The 12164-nt window shown below is 34.8% G+C and overlaps 1 protein-coding gene across 1 annotated transcript; it reads right to left on the bottom strand.

Moving 5' to 3' along the window:
• Positions 1-448: 448 nt before the first annotated feature.
• On the bottom strand, positions 449-2227 carry LOC113708097 (tetrahydroberberine oxidase-like). Its single transcript, XM_027230569.2, has one exon. The coding sequence runs from the start codon at positions 2188-2190 to the stop codon at positions 583-585; it is 1608 nt and encodes a 535-aa protein (XP_027086370.1). The 5' UTR covers positions 2191-2227; the 3' UTR covers positions 449-582.
• Between the last annotated feature and the right edge of the window lie 9937 nt (positions 2228-12164).

The raw sequence follows: 12164 nt of genomic DNA on the forward strand, positions 1-12164 counted from the left end.
AATTTGGTATTTGAAGAGAAAGACAATAAAAGAGGAATCGAGGTTTTACGTATAGTTTGATCTAGATGTGAATTGGATGTTCCCTGTGTCATGACAGTTGGCAAGTATTCGGAAAAGGAACATGACAAGATGCTATTAGTATAATTGGACTCAAACCCTGCATATATATGTCAGACATTTGGAATTGGTACACAAATGTTCCTTCTCACATTTGTAAACATGTATACCAACGCAACAAGTATTCATAAGCATATAACTATTCAATATCTAAGCCGGAAAAGGAAATGACATCTTATGAAGTCATAAAGAATTTCAAATTGCCACCGACCCATAACAGCACTACGAATTTAAATCTAATCAGAACCAAGAAAGATTATTTCCTCTATGCGTTCACAAGGAAAATTGAAACTAGAGCAACGGCAAAAAATTTGCTGTGTAGTACAGATCATTAATATTCTAAAAGCAACATTTTTATTTAGTTCGCATTGTACCATGAACCATTTTTTAAAAAAAAAAAAAGAGAAAAGGAAAATATCCAAAAACAAACTCTATTTTTTTGGTCCTTCAATCTACCTACCACCATTATGACAACGGTGGAATGCTTTGCTCATTTCTGAAGAAATTACTTGGATCCACTTTAGTCTTCACATGCACCAATCTGTCAAAATTTTGGTTGAAATACTTAGTCCCCCAAATGCTAGCTTGTTTATAGCTTGTATTTCCTTTGATTTTATTGACTCCCAAGTCAAGATCCCTATAATTCAAATATGCAGCTCTTGGAAACTTTGATACGTAGGCAGCCATATAGCTATAAATTCTTCTTGTCCAATTCACATGTCTCTTGGATTCTGCATTGCCTTTTTCGTCCCATCCCGCTATATAATGAATCATGAAAATGTTCCCTCTCCTATGAGGGAAGGGTGTTGCAGATTCTGAGATTTCACTCATCATCCCTCCATAAGGACTAAACTGTAGCTGGAAATATGCCTCCATGTCTTCTTCTTCTTCTGCGAAAAGCCTTTTCCATAATCCTTCAAGACCTTTTACTGAAATTGGTTTCTTTACATAGTCTGACTTTCCTTTGAAATATGACTTGGACGAATTCCTATCCAGAAGGACCTCAACTGATGCAGCTCCTGGAATGTTGGCAAAGTAGACTATGGACTCGAGCCAGCTCATTTCAATGCAATCTTCTTTTGCCAATCCCAGCTCTGGGAAGCTTTTTTGCATCAAGGAAAGGAGCTGATCAATTCCACCGACGAACAAAGAGGTAAATGAAACTACTATGGATTTCTTTCCAGTTTGGGGAGAAGTGGAACTCGTTATGAAGAGCCTAATTAGTAAATTTTCATCAATCTTGTCTGCAATGTGCTGCCACTGATATACTAGCTGAGTGGCATTTTGATCCGATGTCTTGGTTAGATTGAAAACTGTTACCTTTTCAGGAACAGAAACAAGACTTACTTTCCATGCAATGATGATCCCAAAACTTGCTCCACCACCTCCTCTGATTGCCCAAAATAGATCCTCACCCATAGACCTTCGATCCAAAATTTGACCGTTCACGTCAATAATTTTGGCATCAATAATATGATCAACTGACAACCCAAATTTACGTGACAACATGCTATAGCCTCCTCCACTGAAATGTCCTCCAACGCCTACTGTGGGACAGGCACCAGCAACGAATGCGAGTTCCCTACTTGTCTCACCGATTTTGTAATAAAGTTGGCCAAGAGTTGCCCCTGCTTCAACCCATGCCGTACGATTTTCCCTGTCAACTGATATCGAGCTAATGTTTCTAAGATCAACAATGACAAAAGGGCTTGTTGAAGCATAGGAAAGACCCTCATAATCATGTCCACCACTCCGGACTCTGATTTGAATTTCATGTTTCTTGGCACAGCGTATTGCCGCCTGGATCTCAGATGAATGAAGTGGTGTAAGGATGAGAGTTGGCTTGAATAGAGAGGTTGATGCGGGACGTAAGTTTTGCTCTGTGGATTGCAATATGGATGAATATGATGTGTTTCTTGGGGTGTAAGCAATGGTAGATATGGAGTCTGAGTTTTGAGATTGTAGGCATTTTAGATAATCATCATGAATTCTTGATGCGTCAGCCTGTAGGATGGCTAATGCAAGTATGAGAAATGAGAGAAGAGAAAACAATGAACTGCGGGAAGTCACCATTTTTCTTTGTATTGAATTCTTTGATAAAACTGAATTGGGCTAGAGTGCTATTTATAGAATTTTATTAAGGAGGTTTTGATTCTTACCGTATTCAGAAGTTCTCTTGGACACGTTTACGAGATCACAAATCCCACGAAATGAAAATTTTCGGCAACACATTTTAGAAAAGTATTGCTATCCTGACGTAATGAATGATTTCTTCGTGTTTATATGTTCTGACTGTGTTTGTATTGAGGTATTCAACGATGAATTTGAAATTCTCTCAAATTCTTCTAATTGTTTAGATTTTTTGAGAGATATGTAGATTTATAAATGACCAATTATTCTAGTGTTAAAAACATATTTAGGTGATTGACAAATTACAAATCCAAATGTTTTTTAAGCAATCTAAACAATTAAAGCAATTTGATAAATTTCAAATGCTTCATTAAAACTCCTCAATCCAAATGAAACCCAGTGTTTCTTCTTAAATACTCCCTTCTCCTGTTCCATTTATCATGGTGAGGCTCCTCCGTAGAGTTCCATTTATCATGGTGATTTGTGCAAGATTTTGATATTAAATCTTCATGATTCAAAATTGCATATTCCAGAATGAAATTGCACAATGTTACTACTAATGTCTTTCAATCTGTAGTTTGCATGAAAGGCCAGAGAGTTTCATGGCTGATTACCCAAGTCAAGAATCTCACAGGAAGGGAACAAGCAAAAATTCCAGTTATAATTTCTCAGAAGTGGGCATACCTGGAAGATTAGATGACCCACAATGGGAAAAATATTAAGAAAAGAAAAGTCCATCTCAGACCCTTTCTTAGAAATCAGGCTCAAATGTCCTTTTCTCGAATACATAATTTTCCTTTGCTTGTAGCTGCAAAATACCATTTCCCAAACACGAGTTTGAAAATAGTACCATAATAGAGAAGTAGATATCAACTTTTTCACTTCAATCTCAAAGAAATTCAGCAAAAATATTACGTTACTGGGAAACATGTGAAATACGTTGTTATGTTTTATCTCATCTTATCATAAAAATATACAAGATTCAATGAATGAATGACTAGTGACAAGGTAGGCCAGTTATTTGGTGATTATAAGCAAGTGTGGTAGCCTTTTTATCTGGTTTGGATAAAAAATTGTGATTATGTGACATATACGAAATTAGCACCTTTTTTCTTCTTTTTTTTTTCCGGCAACCTTTTAAAGTGAAATAATAATTTTTGAGGTAGAGTTCTTTGCGATGGTCTCTAGGATGTCCATGATGCTTCTCTCTTTTTGTCAAAATACATGAGGCATTTTCTTTAACTCATTGCTATTTTATTATGGGGAAATAGCCATTTTGATGGACTTTGGAGTCTCGGCCAACTTAGTCCCTATCTATTTATTGCTACCATTTTAGTTCCTTTTCTTTACACAAAGGAAAAAAAACAATCTAGAACCTCCAATGAAAAATTAAAAATGTTTAACAAAGTTAATCATCTGCAATGCATGTGCACTGTTGAAAATGACCGTTTTGCTCCATTATTTTTAAAGTTTTGTCCAATTTTGTCATTTCATGAATTTAAACCCGCATTTTCACAAAACAAAGTCAATATAGGACTTTTATGAGAAATTACAAAACCTTAATTTAGCCGGTATCGTGCACTATAAGCCTACCCTTGAAATTTAGAAAAAAGATTAGATTAATAAAACAAAAAAAAAAAAACACACACACACACACACACAACAATGGGTATGCGGTGAGGTATAAGAATAAAATTGGACATGACTCTAATGATAATGGAGCAAAATGATTATTTTTAATGGTGCACATACTATGCACGAGACTAATTCTATTACAAGCTTTCAATTTTATGTTAGATGGCCTAGATTGGCTTTTTTATGGCAAAAATAATGGACTAAAATAATTGTGATAATAGTTAAGGGACTAAATTGATCAAAATCCCAAAGACAATTGACCAAAATGGCCATTTTTCCTTTTATTATTAGCTTTACTCTTTTAAAATAATTGTGAGATATCAACAAAAGTAGATATTTTTTATATAGCTAACTTTTTTATTTCTATTTAGATATTTTTTATTAAATCAAACGGAAAAGGTGGCACAAATAGTCACCAAAATTATTCAAAATTTGTTGTTTTGATCAGTTTACTTTTTCTTTAGCTAAAACGGTGACTATAGGCGCCACTTGAAATTAGTTCCCGTCTTTGACCATTGTTACTCTCTTTCATCTCGAAACCTTTATGCAGGCATATTAAATCAAGGTTCAAAAGTAGAAATTTTTATATTATTATTTAGTAGTGTTTTAGTCAAGTTAAGATTCTAGTAATTCTATAGGGTTCAAATTATGGTAGTGTTATTGTTTATGAATTAGTATTTTACTAAAAATTTCTTATGGTCGTAATACTTGTTCACCAACTTATCCAATTTATAAATAGGATTCTATATATTGTTATCAGATGAGAAAAGTGAAAAGTTAAGGGTATTGCTATTATGTGTGATTAATAATATATTATTAATTTATGCCTCATTCTTCCACACATATTTATAGGTATGTAAATTGCCTTCCCATACATTGGTTCTATAAAATTATTTCCTATAGTTTTTTAGTGAAATTTTTTGAGATCTACACTTTAGGGTACGAAATGGCCAATAATTGGTCTTATCTCTTTGACATGCATTTCCATTTCAACATTTCCCGAGTTCATCAAATTAACCAAATTATATGTTATCAGGTAGAGGGTGTAGGTTCAAGAAATCCACAAGGATAATGAATAACATGCATAGGACCAAATGGAAAAGTGGATTGTTGCTGTGGAACACATCAATTCAAGACGTTGGTGAAAATTTAATAAAGGTAAATTCTGATTTGGTCCCCCAAAATAAACCAAAGTGTTGATTCAATCCGTAAAATTGAATAAGTTCTAATTAAGTCTTCAGAGGTAAAAAATTTGTTTTAAATGAGCCCATTCATCAATTCATTTTTGGTCAATCACGTTTGACCAAATTTTAAATCGTAAAGGAAAACCTTACCAATTCTAAGGACTTCAAAACTACTATTAACCTATCGGCTAAATGAACTAAAAAGGATAAATTATTGTTCCTCTAATCTGGAAAAGGTTCTGCCATTATGATAAATCTTTCAAATCAGATTCGAAGAAAAATTTTATTCTTTTTAAAAGGAGATTAATTGCTTTAAAGTTCCTAAAAATTTTGTAAAATTTCAATATACAACTCAAGTTTAGTCGATTTGATATATGTGAAATAAAAAAAGTGATTAAAAAAATAATTCTGAAAAACCTAGAAATTTTTCTGGGAAAAACTTCAATCCAAACATTGGAGCATTCGAAAAATGGCTAAAACGATTTTGTGCTCATGTGTGGACTGTGACTAGATAACAAGATACTGTACGGCTTACGTACGTGAGTTGAACATCATTTACGTACTACATCCATCCTGAATTTTTTGTCGCACTTGCGGAGTTGCGTCTTTTCTTTCTTTTCTTTTTTTTTCGACAGTTTCCTTGTCTCTCTCTAAAGCATCAACGGCGGAAATAAGAACAAGGCATGTGCGGTCAAGTGTTTTTTTAATTGGAGAGCGCTTCTTCAGCATGCGTGTGCATATGCTCCAATTCAAAGTAGGTGTCTTGACATGAACGTTTGACCTACATTCTAATATTCAGAATTTTTTGGAATGTTCCGCCAGCGAATGTGTAGGCATCTGTCTGAGTCGGCGGTGATTCAGTTCCTGTCGGGCTATCCCTTGACTCTTTTGGATCTCTCCTCCCCCTAATATAGAGTAAGAGCAGGTGTAGTATAGAATCTATCATGTCTAATTAAAAAAAAAAAAAAAAAAAGACCTGCACGTCTACTTCAGGTGGGAGTTTTTTCCAACTAGTGAAGCGTGATAGATTGAGCCTACAGTAAAGACATCGAGGTTTTCTTTTAAGACAAGAAAGGGTAAACTTGGCAAGTTCATAAGATGTTATTTGTCAAACAAGGTCCATAGTAATTTTGACATAGCTCAAAATGAGAAGTATGATATGAGACAGCATGGATGGAGTAATGCTCAATAATTCAATCACGACATAACGCATGTGGACTTATTTGTATACCCAAGTCTTTATTGTGGGGGTTTTGAGATAAAATACAAGAGTTCTAGGCTTCAATTCATGAAAGTTAAGAAATTGGAGGATTACGGTGTAAATTTAAAAATTTTAATTAGAGAAATATGCGGAGGTACTAGAGTTACTATTCAAAAACAAAGTTGAAGTTATTCAAACATATATCAAAAGAGGTCTGATGAATGTCCCTTGCAAACCCTGAAATAACTTCTTATTTATCAGTTAAGATGAGGGCACAATGGTAAATTTCTTATAAAAATTAATTATTATTTAATTTAGACTCCTCAAAAAAGTGACCAATGAAATTCAATCTTAATTATTAAAATTAAAATAGTAAAGCTAATTCTTGACATGCACTTGCCTTTATGGCAAAATCAATATCTAAACATTGCTTTCCTTGCACGTCTTAATTAGAAGGATCAATTGAAGAAGCAAAGGTGAAGAGGAAACACAAATTATTTAATCAAGCAAATGCTTTAACAAAAACCCATGGTATTTCAACAAAATCTCTGAAAGAGTTGGATACATCAAAGAGATGGATAATTAAACCGATCTCCATTAGGCTCTACGTGATTATTACAAGGTCTGACGTATACAGCAATTTCATCATGAAGGTGGATCGCATTTTGAAGGAAAAAAAAAAAACAATTATGAGTTCATTTTCGTGATTATCACGCTTACAATCTTTGACCATAATTCTATACAATATTTGATAGCATTCTTGTAGGGAATTAATCATTGCTCTCATTTTTCACCTCAACGAAAGTGATAATTTGACCGAAAATAGTAAACGAAAATGATGATAAGTTGATAACGATTTGATGCAAACGTTAACAAGACTTTATTACTCACATGTAGAGGTGGCAATTTGGATTGAGATCCATTTATCCATCCATATAATCCATAATTAAATGGATTTGGATTATCCATTTATAATATTGGTTTTAAATGGATGACCAAAGCAAAACCATTAAATTAAATGGATTTATATGGATTATCCACAAAAACCACATATATCCATTTACTTAAAAACCAAATAAAAGAAACGGAAAGGAAATGCCTGGTGAGGCCTCAACAGCTCCCCTTGGCCTTGGTAGCCTCTCTCTCTCTCTCTCTCTCTCTGCCGTGCATACATGTGCCTGCTGGATTGGGCATCATAAAATATGCCAGTTTGAATTTTATTCTTTTCTCTAATTCTTTGTAGTGTTCTTTAAATTCCTTGTAGTGTTCGTTATTATTAACTGCTACAATCTCTTTCTGCCACCTTAAAAAGCTTGAAACTATCGTAGTAAAGTTATTTGACATGGCTTGTGACTACGTCTTCCCTTGTGAACTGGGGATTGCAAGCACCTTCAGTCACGTAATAAGTTTCTGCATCAGTTAATCTTTGATAGCTTAATTGTAGTTCTTGTGCTATCCAAAGTCCTTTTACGACCATGAGAGAATGGCGTATTTTGTCCTCTTTCTCATCCAAATACATCTAAAATTTACAAGGACATTAAAAAGTATCTTCATATTACAAGAAATGATAATACAAAAATAAAGTAATCAAAATATTTAAATGGATTATAAATGGATAATTGGTTTTTATTTAATCCATTTAGATCCATCCATTTAGATCCATTTATTAAATGGATTTAAATGGATTGGATAAATTTTATCCACCATCCATTAAATCAAAACCAATTATGAACCATTTATCCATATTGCCACCTCTCACATGAAATTAGTTTGAATCTTATTGCCAAACCATTTTCAAGGATGTCAAAATTCTCTATTCCTAGGTGATGTAAAACTCAGGTATATTTGTTGATTTTTCTTGTAGTATATAGATTGCAGTTTATTTTCCCCACAATCACATTTTTTTTTAAGCAATTTTCATTTTTCAACCTCGCTAATATCGTTATGCTACATGCTACACCAAACCCCTTTGAATTTGTGCTATCCACAAAAGCTAAAAAAAATGTGTTTTTATCATGCGCTCTGTGAGAACCCTAAAAATTATCTTTATTTTATATTATTTCTTTGAGCACATTTTCTTTACTTTATTTTATTACCTTAATTTCCTAGATATTTTTATAAGTGAGTTAAGTTTTAACTCATTTTCTTGGTATAAGTTAGTATATGTTAAGTGTAAGAACCCTCATTTAAAAATATAAATTCTCCTAAATCACTTGCATTTCCCTAAGACTAAATCACTTATGACATTTCCTTGCATTGCATTTCATTTTCTTTTACATGAATTGAAATATCTCCTTGAAGTGGTATTATTTTATTTTACTATATATACTATGACCAAATATCCTTTTTATTGTGGTTGGGACTTTGTATGATAGTTTAAGGGTGTTAAATAGACATTGGTACATTTGGAGGGTAGAAACTTCATTAGTCAAAGATTAAAGGAAGAAAGGGCCAAGATTGAGACAAGTGGCAAAACCCAACCATCCAACTTATTTGACCAAGGAATTAGAGGAAATTTAAACCATTTTAGCTCCATTATTTCTTCATGTTGGCCGGCCACTTTAGCTTCCAAGGGAAGAGGAGAAACTCCATTTTTCTTGCTTTTAAACCCTAGCTTGATCTTGAGCAAAAATCAAAAGTGAAGGACTTGAGTTAGTTGAGTGAACAACCTTCAACTCTAGTGTGTGATTCAAGCTTGGAGCTTTGGTTTTGGTGGTTTGTTTTGGTGATTCAAGCTTCACATAAGAGATGTATATGACCCTTAAATCCTAGCTTTCTTGTGTTATATCAAGTGTTTAAAGTTTTGATGGCAAACTAGGAGTTGTATGGATGTTATTTGTGGTGAAACTTCTTGAACTAAACAAGTGGAAATAGGGTTGCTTGTTTTGCATACTATGTGTTTGATATTTTGTCCAAGATTTGTTTATGGTTTTACTTGATGTATTAACATATTTTGGATCCTTTTTGAATTAAGGATAACTCTTGGAATGATGTTTAAGTTAACTATAATGAAAGGATGAAGGTTGGTGTTGCATGGGAACTTGTCGACTGTTTTGGTTTCTCTTTGCTGTCCAGCCATGGAGTGGAGGTTTTTCCTTTGATTCTTGTGACTCATTTGCACCTTAATTAAACCTAGGAAACTTGGCTAAACATTAGTTAAGCTCATGCATGAGTTGAGATGGAAATGAAGCAAGTAAAGTGGTTGTTTGGGCAAGCTAGTGGACTATTTTGGTTCTTCCTTGTTGGCTAGACTCTTTTGGTTCATTTAATCATTTTGTGTGTTGCATTTTAAGCTTCAATGGTGCTAGATAACTTGATCCCCTGTATATGAACTCTAGGAGGTTGAATTGGATAAATTTGAGCCAAAACAAGTGAAGTTGGCTAGAAGAAATAAGGTAACTTTGTTAGGGTTTTGAGCTGAACAGAACAGAAAAATCAGCCAAGTTCCCTGAACTACTGGTATTGATAGGAGAGGAACTAGAGCCTGAATTTTATACCGTTGAAAAGCTCTTCGAGTCTATTTTCCAACGCCACTAACGGTACATGATTCTGACATTTGCACAGTGAGATATGGCCATTTTCCTGAGACTGCGCGGGCACAACTGTTTTACCCGGGAAGACTACTTTGAACTTGAATGAGATTTTTCTTTTACTCAACTTTTTTGCACTTGTCAAACTTGTTTTCTTATGACCATTACTGCATTCTGGGCCTAACTTGGATGGTGAATTGAGTAGATTTAACCACTCACTTGGTCACCTAATGAACTTACATTTTGGTTGGAAAATGAACCAAGAATGTCAATGACTTTCACTCGTTGCCCTAGGATTGGGAAACGGAGGTGAAGTTAACCGTGGAACTTGATGATTAAGCTCTGCATTTCTTAATAGGTGAGTGTTCTAAGTGCATGAAAATATTTACGTGGAATGTCTCCTTGCTTGAATGACATGTCTGCTTGGTTAAAGTAATTGCTCTTGAATTGATAACCTTTGGGACGAGGATGTACTTTATCATACTCGATCCTTCATAGTTAACTTCTTGATATTGATATGAAATGAATTGCTTTGCTTGCACTTGACTTGTGGATCACTCGGGTGATTATTCCACCGACTTTTTTGTGTGCTTGGGGTGCGTGTTATATGCTCACTGTTGCTAGAAATTACTAGGTACTTGATTTATCGTCATATAGACAAGTGTGTACTTTATTGCACTTGACCTAACTCGACTAAACTTTTAATATTTTGTTAAAATATGTACTGGCCGTTTTGTTATAACTGGAATGTGGCCGGATTTGCTGAAAAAATTTTTGATTTCTGTAGTTTTCTCCAGTTTTTCTTATTTGATCAAGTTTTCGTAACCATCCGATTTTCAACTGTTTGGACTTGAAATATTTGAAATACTTGGATTATGATATATTGAGCTTATTTGCAACTTGAACCTGTTTAGACGAGTGTGCGCTTACATACACTCAAGACCTAACTTGACTAAACACTTGATATCTCATTCATGCATGAATAAGTAACTTGATGTGCATGTGACCTGTATATTGACTTGAAATACTTGAAATACTTGAGAATATGAATTGCTGGACGTTACTTGTGACTTGATCATGGCTAGGTGAGAGTGTCCTTATTCACACTCGACCTTCATGAACTTGAATCAATTGATTCTGCATGTGGACTTCCCTGATTATGTGCATGATTGTAGACCGGCTACGTTTCTCTTGTAACGGTTGAACTGTAGACCGGCTGCATTTCTCTTGTGGCGGTTGAATAGTAAACCAGCTACATTTCTCTTGTAGTGGTTGAACTGGGCCTTGGACCTTATCCGAGACGTCAGGTAAGTGGAATCTAGGATTATTCATGCATATGTGTGAATGTAAGTCGGTAACGGCTGAATTGATCTCTCGTTGGACCTCTTGCTTTAGACCAGCCTCAGAACGGTCGGATAAATTGGAAAATCTTGGGTAAAGGACAAAGTTCCTAACCTGCTTACTCCTGACTGGAATTCATCACTTGAACACTGATATTACTAAATACGGAGTGTTAAGTGACAACTAACGTCTCCAATCTTTTACTGTATGAGCGTTGGATAACAGCCAATGACTCCATTCCTGATTACTGAATACTTGGGATTATAAGCCAGATCCTGAATTACTGAATATCTAGGACTACAAGTCCAACCTAGGGCTAATTGGTCGAATCGAGACAACAAGGGTTTGGTTGAGGAGATCGACGAACCTTGGATACTTCATTGACGTTTGGGCCTGGTAAGGGGTATGTTTGGTGGACGAAAATTGGTGTAAAGTGGTGATCTATGGACATTATAACTTCGTGGTTGACAGAGAGTCAACGGACCTTGATCAAGTTGCGGTGGAACTTGCTCCTGAGAGTAACCTATATCCTTTGCAATGAATGTATTCTTTACTGTACACTTTTGCATAATCTATCTGACTACTTGTTTAACTATATAGCGTGTCATGATCTATTTGAATTTGACTTGTTTCTTGAGATCTAAGTATGACATATTGCCTATTATTTTACCTGCTTGGTTACTTGGAATCTCATTGGACTTTTAGCTCATTCCATGCAAATTTATTTTCCTTACAGGGATGAGAACATGAGAGGTTGGATTGAGGAAAGCCTCGATTTCTTCTAAATTTGTTAGTTGCTCGAGTGAGTACTTCATAGAGGTCTAGCCAGCTTGTTTGTTTTGATTTTTGCGAGTGTGACTCTTTGGCGGTATTATAGATTGTGTCGACATTGAAGGTCTGTGAGTGTATCTCTATTGAAGGTTGTAATTCATATCGCTTTTGTTATCGAGGTTTTATTTGTAAACTTCATGATGTGCGACTGAGTCCTAACGAGAGCTAGACAGACGGTCTGCCAAACCTTTGGAT

Source organism: Coffea arabica, chromosome 9c, assembly GCF_036785885.1.
Source record: "Coffea arabica cultivar ET-39 chromosome 9c, Coffea Arabica ET-39 HiFi, whole genome shotgun sequence".
Taxonomy (NCBI): domain Eukaryota; kingdom Viridiplantae; phylum Streptophyta; class Magnoliopsida; order Gentianales; family Rubiaceae; genus Coffea; species Coffea arabica.

Bases quoted from the DNA above. Each gene is read 5' to 3' on its own strand.
- LOC113708097 (XM_027230569.2), bottom strand. From the start codon at position 2,190: ATGGTGACTTCCCGCAGTTCATTGTTTTCTCTTCTCTCATTTCTCATA.